Below are 9,442 nucleotides of genomic sequence, written 5' to 3' on the forward strand. Positions count from 1 at the left end.
TCAGACAGTGATGGTAATATTGACTTTGAATTCAATGGGTTTTTTGATGTTACAACTATTCAATTCAAAAACCAGCTTGAAAGTTTTGTAGATCAAAATCATCATATGGGAGTACAACTGCCTCAACATCACGGTAATGGTTATGCTTTACATGCTTCATAAGGGGGAGACCTTGGGAAGGCACCTCAGATGAACTTCAAGGGAGTGCTATTGGAAAAAATGGTTCATATGAAAATAATCTTTTATCTTCAAAAGGACTCAGCCATTCATACATCTACATTAAAGGATCAAGCAGTATTGACACACCAAAGTCAGTTCAAAAGCAGCTCGAGCAATGGGAGATTTGATGCAATCCTATTCATGTTCCTCAAAGAGAAATGCATAAACACTTGATGTCCCTAGCAACCCTTGAGTCTGGTTCAGTTGTTGTTGGCCATAGCACAGATGGCTAGTTCAGATGGTGCAACATTTCCAGGCTCTAGTGATCACCATCATGGGCATGATGAAACGCTAATATACCAGGAGGCTTGGTATAGCTTAATTAGGACCACTTCCCTGTGTTTTATGAAAAATTATTCTGTCCGGAGATCATAGCCATCTGTGCTATGACCAACAACAATTGAACCAGACTCATGGGTTGCTAGGGACATCAAGTGTTTATGCATTTCTCTTTGAGGAACATGCATGAATAGGATTGCATCAAATCTCCCATTGCTCGAGCTGCTTTTGAATAGACTTTGGTGTGTCAATCATGCTTGATCCTTTAATGTAGAAGTATGAATGGCTGACTCCTTTTGAAGATAAAAGACTATTATCATCTGAACCATTTTTTCCACCAGCACTCCCTGGAAGTTCATCAGAGGTGCCTTCCCAAGGTCTGCTCCTTATAGAAGCATGTGAAGCAGAACCATTACCGTGATGTTGAGGCAGTTGTACTCCCATACGATGATTTTGATCTACAAAACTTAATTGAGCAGTTGTAACATCAGAAATAAAATTTATTGCCATTAAAATCCATTCATTTTTATTTATATTAGTATATTTATGTTGATATTTATTTATTTGTTTAATTGTTTGTTTGAATTCTTAATCAAAGAGAAAAAATATGATCGAATATTTTTATGCATATTGATAGGATTTTCATGACATCTTTCTTGCTACTTTGCTTTTTAGATAGTAATTACATTTTCATTTGACTACTACTTTTTCATTGATTTTGGTGGAAAGTATTAACTAATATGTATTTTCTGTACCGTTAGATTTTATCGTGTAATCCTTACTGTTCATTAGCTATGTCTTTCTCTATATATAGAACCATGTATCCAATGTTCATTAATAAGAAAGCTTTATTTCACACAGCTCACCTTGGCTTGTTGGTTGAGAGCTTATGCTTCCAACTAAGAGGTTTTGGGTTCGAGTCTTTGTGTATGCGTTGTGTGTATGAGTTTGCCTTAAATGACCTAAATGTCCAAAAAAAAAAAGAAGAAAGCTTTATTTCCTTCTTTCCCGTCGCTGCTTCTTCGCTCTCTGTTATCAGACACCGGATAGTCCGGAGGCGATTCAAAACGCACTACATCACCTGGTACACAGTAAACGAGTGACATGACGCATTTTAATTTGCCTCCGGACGGCATCGTTATCCGCACATAATAATTTCACCACAAATACACCCTTAATTTCACATAAAACATGTTATCATTTAATAAAACTAAATTATTAAATTATATAATTCAATTAAAAAAATAAATAAAACTAAAATATTAAATAATATAATTAGATTTATATACTATTATAAGTAATAGTTTAATGGTATCATCAATAATTCAGTGTTATTGAGAAATAATTTATGAGTTATGAAATAAAAAAATTTAGACGCTTAAAAATTAGTTTTTTTAATAAAGATTAAAATAAATAACTTTAATAAGATTTATTATTTATATGCATGTAGATAATATCATAATATAATTAATATCTCGAATCTCAATTAGTGAGCGTAAACAAAGAAGAATTTTCTCCTTAATAAGTCTTCTCCAATCCTCGGCCTTCGAGTCTCTGGCAGCTTATTATCTTAAATAATTCTCATCAGATCCAGCTCTGTCGGCGCTTTCTTTCCCTCTCTTTGTGAAAGAAAGAGTGGGAGCTCTCCCGTGATCCAATGTCGAAGAATTTCAATCTCTCATCTCCTTCGCCTCCTCTTTTGCTCATCTTCTTCTTCCTGTTCGTTGTCCACCCAGCCGTTGCTTCCGTTCATGATTATAAGGGGGAGAAGTTTATGAGCAAGGGCAACGCATTCGTCCTGCACGGCGGGAGTGAGGGACTCTATTCATCCCTTCCCAACCCCAATGCCTCCGCCGCTGCTGCGAGTGGAGATTCTTTCATCCGGTAATGTCTCGTCCCGTTCTAACATCTCTCAGATCTAATGCTGTACATTTAGATATTTGTCTCGGTTTTGTTGCGTCGAAGAGTTGGGGATTTAGGTTTGTCGATGTTAGTGTATTTTGATGGGGTGGCTAGCATGACTTGTGAAATCTGCGGGCGGGGAATGTGGGTGGATCTTAGTGACTCGATCTGTCTCTATAAGCCAATTTACTCCAATATTTACTTGTTACTCCAATATTTACTTGAGTCTTTTGGTGAAAATCTCAGGCTTGCTGCTTAAAAATACCTGAGAAATGTTTTTTAATTCTTCAAAGAGCAATGCTGGGAGGACAACTGAAAATACCGAAGTTTAATACAATTGAGAGGAGCTAGCATGATTTTTGTTATACTGATGGAGACTGATCCGACCAGAGTAGCTTAGAGAAAGATTCACTAAAATCAGCAGCTTATTTTGCGTTAGCATGGTTTGATTAAAACATAATGGGCTCTAGAGCTACAACTACGAGGGAACAGCTAGATGCAGGGGGCGAGGGTTGGGTGGGCAGTTTAGGGTGAAAATTGTATTAGATTGATCTATGATCGAAGACAATGAATCCCTAAATAACAGTCTCTATTTGTCTCCAGATTATATTACTGATTTGCTTGCTAACCTGAATATCAGTCCTATCTTTAATGTTGAGGAGTTAATACCACAGATTATTTAGAGCATCACACTTTTCAACATTTATATCTATGATTGTAGGTTTTTATATACGCCAGTAGCACGAGTTCTAGTTTTGTCATCAATCTTAGCATAGTCCTAGTTTTTAAGCATATTTTATTAGATGAGATTACATCTGATCTTTCAGTCGAGCAATGCTAATTTGATTGATGCAGAGGTCATCCACCATCACATGACTAGTGATGAATTTCAACGCATCTCCCCCAATCTTTTGGATGAGTACCTATGATAAAGCTCTCTTGAGGGAGAAATTATTACGTACGGAGTCCGGATGTAGAGTTGTGTCCGGACTCCAATCAAATATGGACACATGACCAATATATAGTTTTTGTATTACTGTGCATTTATTGTGTGATGTATATTGACTGTGTATATAATACATTTTATATATAGAGTTAATACAGAGTAATATAAAAAACTGTGTATTGGCCATGCGTCCTAATTACTGTATATTAACTGTAATTGGCCACGTGTTGTAAATTTTTTTTTTTTCATTCTTCAACCTTTTGTTTTGCGCCAATAGCGATGTATCTTTCTATACCCAATCTATACCCAATCCAAGTTGTTGCCATCAAAACAAAGCATTATAAAAACTATAGATTAGCTTTATTTGAAAGTACTTTTGTCATGATTGAGAGGGGTAATTAACTATGATGATTTGTACCTTTGGGAAGCCTTAAACTAAAAATATAAAGTACTTTTTGAGGGAGAAATCTTTCAGTGTTTCTTTATCTATTATTTAATCCATCTTATGAAAAATCAACTCAGATAACAATTGTCTTATATATATACAAAGCTGGTGAGGACATTTAGAGCCCACAATAAACTTATTATTATTATTTCTCTTGAATAACTATATTCTGCGCTAATCGTTCCTTGCACATGTAGTCTGAGTTAAACCTCAATGTATGATACTATTTGAGAAACCAATAAATTGATATATAGCTATGTGAAAAAGAATGTCTGTTGGCGGTGTTCTGTTTCATGGTGAAGTCCACCCATGCCGCCCATATTTAGTGGAAAGAGATCTTTGTCATGAACCATCTTGCCACGAGTTACTTGTGCAATAGTGGTGAATATTGTGAAGTGCACTTAACTTGGTTGGATGCAGTCGAGGAGGCTGCTTTTTCTGCATATGTGGCTTTAACTGCAGCTTAATTTCCCAGCTACGTGGAAGCCTCCTTGCTGGCTTTTGAAGAATCTGCCAAAGCCTAATGGGTGTAGATGAAACTGAGATAACTTGTCTTATAAGGTTTTTTTTTGAAGTGATTGATGTGTAGATGATTTTGTGTATGTTTGGTGACAGGCTTCACGCGAGGGCGTAATTTTCTCCTTTTGTTCAATTTACTGTGTGGAGCATTTGAACATTTTGAAGTACATATGGCTTGTCTATTTATGCGTTATACAGTGAACCTTTACACTTCAAGCCTATCATTGCTTTTCATTTAAGAACTTTGTAGACCAAAATGAACTTTTTGACAAAAATGAAATTGATAACACTCACATCATTAAATTTGTTGATGTCACAGATTTGAGAAGATCACATTGCAAAGGCCAGAGGAAGCTGCTGCATCGAGTAAAGAAACGGACTCAGTAAAGGTTCAAGCCATTGTATTTGAAGTGGAAGATCGTGAAACTATTGGTGGATCTGCCTATGGTGGTCAGAAAGCTATTTGCTGCACGGCAGATCTTGCAAAATTAGGCGTTTGCACTCAAGGCAATCTCATTTATCGTCCCTCTGCCCAGAACCCTGACTGGCCCCAAATATTCTCTGCTTATTTCACAGGAAAGGATGTAGTTGCAACTTTACCATCTAAAACAATATCAATTACAAAAACTGGGATGTATAATGTATATTTCATTTTTTGTGATCCTTCACTTAAAGGACTGGTCATTGAAGGCAAGACTGTTTGGAAAAATCCCTCCGGTTATCTACCTGGGAGGATGGCTCCACTTATGAATTTCTATGGAATAATCTCTCTTGCCTTTGTGATACTCGGAATCTTTTGGTTCTCTCAGTACGCAAGGTTCTGGAGAGAGGTTCTTCCACTTCAAAACTGCATAACAGCTGTTATTGCTTTAGGCATGTTTGAAATGGCATTATGGTATTTAGAATATGCTGAGTTCAATAAAACTGGAGTTCGCCCCATGGGGATCACGTTTTGGGCTGTAACCTTTGGCACTATTAAAAGAACTATTGCGCGGCTGATCATACTTCTTGTTTCTATGGGCTATGGTGTTGTAAGGCCGACATTAGGTGGTCTTTCATCAAAGGTAAAGATGCTTGGGGCAACTTTTTTTCTAGCTTCTGAGGTTCTTGAATCCGTAGAGAATCTTGGTGCTGTAAGTGATCTCTCTGGAAATGCTAGACTGTTTTTAGTTCTTCCGGTTGCTATGTTGGATGCTTTCTTCATCCTCTGGATATTCACCTCTCTCTCCAAGACACTAGAGAAGCTCCAGGTATAGATTCTTCTATACTGAATTATAGTGCATTTGGCATGGCAACATCCACATGCAACATCCACAGTGCTGTAAGTGGTTGGAATTTTACTTCTGTTGCTTCCCTGTTACAGGCTAGAAGATTGATGGCTAAGCTAGACATCTACAGAAAATTCACAAATACATTGGCCGTAACTGTTATTGTATCTGTTGGTTGGATTGGCTACGAGGTAAAATTCATTAACTGCATGCTTTTCACAGATGAAGGCTTCATTTGGGGCGGCTTTTTTATTATTTCTTAAAGCAATTTTTTAGTACAAAAATTAAAATTTTTATACTAAAAAACTGTTTTAAGAAGCAGTAAGAAAGCCATCCCAAACGAAGCCAAAATAGATTACTGTGTCAGGTTTTTGGATCACTGGCTTGCCTAAAGCATGTTTGGTGATTATTAGTTAAAAATTTGTTAAAACCTTTTTATGGTTTGTGAACGTGCAATGCAAATGGAATCTTGAAGCTGAGTTCTTTGTTAATATTTCACATTCTATGGTGGTATTTGAGACTATTCTTTTCTATGTCTTGAGAAAACTGTTTATCAGTTCCTTCATTTGATATAGCTGCTCCCAATTGCATTACTTTTGGACTAACATCAATTGCTTTTCTTCATGCAGCTTTATTTCAAGTCAACTGATGTGTACAATGAGCGATGGCAGAGGGCATGGATAATTCCTGCTTTTTGGCAGGTCCTTACCTTTTCTCTTCTCTGTGTGATATGTATTCTGTGGGCACCGTCTCAGAATTCAATGAGGTGAGCCTTCAGTTATGATAAGCTTTTCATGATATATATTTTAATGCTATGCGTTTTCTCGGAAAACACTTCTCAAGATTTACGACTGCTTTGTTCTTGCATACTTTGACTTCATTTGGAATGGCTTTTTTACTACTTCTTAAAGCAGCTTTTTAGTTCAAAAATTTTAAAATTTTCTACTAAAAAGCTATTTTTAGAAGCAGGAAAAAAGTTATCCCAAACAAAGACTTCGTCTAGTACTTTCTATGTGCGAGATAAATTGTTGTATGTCTTGTACAACACCGTCTTCTCAAGATATACAACCAATATGCTAGTTTCTTATTACAGCTGAAACACCATTTTGATCTTTTCCAAATTGAACACTTTTCAATGGACCATGCTTGGAATGTATTCATGGAAGATTGAAATATAATACTCGTTTGTACATTCCGAGTTTAGTATTGGCTTATTTTAGGCTAGTTGCAACTTATGTAATTTGATCAACAAGTGCTTGTAATTTGATCACAACAATAAGAATCCCAATAGTGACGACGACAACAACAACAACAATATCAAGTCTTTGTCCTACTACGTGGGGTTGGCTACATGAATCATTTTTCTCCATTTTGCCATGTTAAAAGTCGAATTCTTGTTTAAATCTAATAAAGAAAGATCATTTCTAATATTTTCTAACTAAATCTTTTTAGGTTTACCTCTATCTTTCTTAACAGAAGTCAAATCTAACACCTCTACTTTCCAAACCGGGTCATCGGAAGACCAAATTTGAATAAAAATGGGAACATTAACAAGATAATAACAAAGTATGTAGAAGAAAATTAGGTCATGAAAAAATTTCAAAATCTTGCTTCCATGCCAATACAACGAGGTTACTTCCCCAATATTAGATAGCAATCTTATATCACTCGAAAGAAAAATATTTTCAACTTGTACAGACAAGATTAAAATTTGGAAGAATCGTTTTTATTCAACTAAATATATCAAATTATATGCTTTAAAACCTTGATTTGTAGACTTCATCCTTAGGTGAATAGATATGGATAGCATATGATTAATTAAATTTGATTTCCAAAGCTTTTTGAATTTATAATTCAACCTTTTTCTAGAAATTAATAATCTAAAAAACCCACATAAATTCCCCTAGCTGACCCTGCAGCTTGTGTGTGCGTACTCCTACACTTAAAAAAGATTTTGCATGAGGTTACAAAGCCTCTCCTTGGGTAAATGGTTTTATAAGTTCGCTGCTCATGACAGTATTTGCTCCTCATATTTCAGTGTGGCTTCCATGAGAATTAAAGACATTTGATCTCATTTGAGAAGAATCTTCAATTGAGTTTCTTTTCCCCTCATCACTAAGGCCATCTCCAACCGAAAAACTCATTTTTCACTCCAAAATACGGTAATACTCCAAAATGCAGTAACTCGTCTTCAACCGAACTCTATTTTCTAACACAAAAAAAAGAATATTATGTGTATATTCTTTCTCATACTCTATTTTATATTATTTATCATACTTTATTTATATACTCCAAAATAGTGTGTGTGAACAGTGGCATCGCACTGTAACACTGTTCACTCCCAGAAATTAGCAGGCAAATTGGCCTTCAGTTGAATCGTTTGGCGGACGGCATAGGCCTGTCTAGCGTTCGGTTGCGGATGGTCTAAACATAATTAGTTATGTAATGTACTTCTTCTTTGTCAGCCATGCTTACTCTGCTGATGCAAGCGCAGAATTTGATAGAGAGGAAACTTATTCATTGAAGAATCTTCCATTAACTATACTTTCCCCTGATCATAAACATAATTATCCATTTAATTTACCTTTTCTTCTCTTTTCTTAATCAGATATGCTTACTCTGCTGATGCAAGCGAAGAATTTGATAGAGAGGAAACCTTTTCTTTGATAAAACCTGGGCCTTTCCCTTCCAAGGACAGCCAGACTGCTTCTCTCTCACCAGAAAACAAAGCAGCTTTAAAAGTCTCTAACAATGGAGACATCGAAGAAGACAAGCGGGAGTAATAGTAATAGTAATAGTAATAATAATAATGATAATATTAGCGACTTAAACGAGAAATCGGCAGGGTCTGTTAGCTGTGCAGTGGCATTTACTCTTTACAAAGAGAATGCTTAATTTATTTATTCTCTTAGTTTTACTCCCCCATTTAATCAGTTCCCTTTCTCATTCTATCTCCATATGCATAGCAGAAGATTTGTCATTGTAGTAATCAGTCACTATATTTGCAGAGTAAGAAGTTTTTTTTTTACATATAGTGGAATGATTTATGATCCTTTTCCCTCTTTTATGGAGAAATATATGCTCAATTTGCACAAATCTACTACACATTTATGGTGGTTGGCCTATTCTATTTATAGTTGCAGCTGGCACCTGCCCAAATTTGACTCTATTTTGATTCATTTAAAGTTTTGGATTGTTAATTCCACACCTATCTTGACCAGTACAAGTAATCTATTCAGTTTTGAAGCTTTGGCTTAGAAATTTGGATTTAAAGGTGTAAACGAGTCGAGTTGAGTATATGCTGACTGATTGAGCTGAATTTGTTGAGTTTAATGTTGAATTCTTACTGAGTTCGAACTCGAGTTTGAGCGTGATTTGAGCTTATTTACTGAGCTTGAATTGGACTCATATAAAAAATTTTAAGCTTAAGTTTAACTCAATTGTTGAGATTGATTTTTTTAACTTTAAATTAAAATTTTTATTTTTTAAATGTTTTTTACTTATAATGGGAGTATAGAAGAATAAAAAGTGTTGAATATATTTTATAATGTTAATTTGAAATTAATTTTTAAATACATGTTTACGTTAATTGAGTAACTCATCGAACTTAAAAGAGCTAAGTATAAGATCGTAGTTGTATAATATATGAGATTGAGCTTAGCTAAAATTTTGTGGCTCAATAAATTTAAATTTCGTTAATATGTTATAAGAGTTAATCGTCTTTCCAGCTTTATTTGAAGCAACATTAATAAAGAATTTACAATTAGAGAATAAAGAACCTGAGAAATTAACATATAAAACAAAAAAAATCTGGCCAAGCTACTCTAAACTAACTTATAAAACCAAAAAATCTGGCCAAGCTAC

The 9,442-nt window shown here is 35.2% G+C and overlaps 1 protein-coding gene across 1 annotated transcript; it reads left to right on the plus strand.

Moving 5' to 3' along the window:
• Positions 1 to 2,035: 2,035 nt before the first annotated feature.
• Positions 2,036 to 8,657, plus strand: LOC110101837 (transmembrane protein 87A). The gene is made up of 5 exons (XM_020829906.2): positions 2,036 to 2,382; positions 4,630 to 5,560; positions 5,674 to 5,769; positions 6,208 to 6,344; positions 8,187 to 8,657. The coding sequence occupies exons 1-5, from the start codon at positions 2,156 to 2,158 to the stop codon at positions 8,359 to 8,361; spliced, it is 1,566 nt and encodes a 521-aa protein (XP_020685565.1). The 5' UTR covers positions 2,036 to 2,155; the 3' UTR covers positions 8,362 to 8,657.
• The last annotated feature ends 785 nt before the right edge of the window (positions 8,658 to 9,442 follow it).

Source organism: Dendrobium catenatum, unplaced genomic scaffold (genome assembly GCF_001605985.2).
Source record: "Dendrobium catenatum unplaced genomic scaffold, ASM160598v2 fragScaff_scaffold_1226, whole genome shotgun sequence".
Lineage (NCBI taxonomy): Eukaryota > Viridiplantae > Streptophyta > Magnoliopsida > Asparagales > Orchidaceae > Dendrobium > Dendrobium catenatum.

What these genes read in the sequence shown, in the direction of transcription:
- LOC110101837 (XM_020829906.2), top strand. Translation starts at nt 2,156, where the DNA reads ATGTCGAAGAATTTCAATCTCTCATCTCCTTCGCCTCCTCTTTTGCTC. An exon ending in AGTGGAGATTCTTTCATCCG is followed by an intron (nt 2,383 to 4,629) that starts GTAATGTCTCGT and finishes TTGATGTCACAG; the next exon opens with ATTTGAGAAGATCACATTGC. An exon ending in TTGGTTGGATTGGCTACGAG is followed by an intron (nt 5,770 to 6,207) that starts GTAAAATTCATT and finishes TTCTTCATGCAG; the next exon opens with CTTTATTTCAAGTCAACTGA.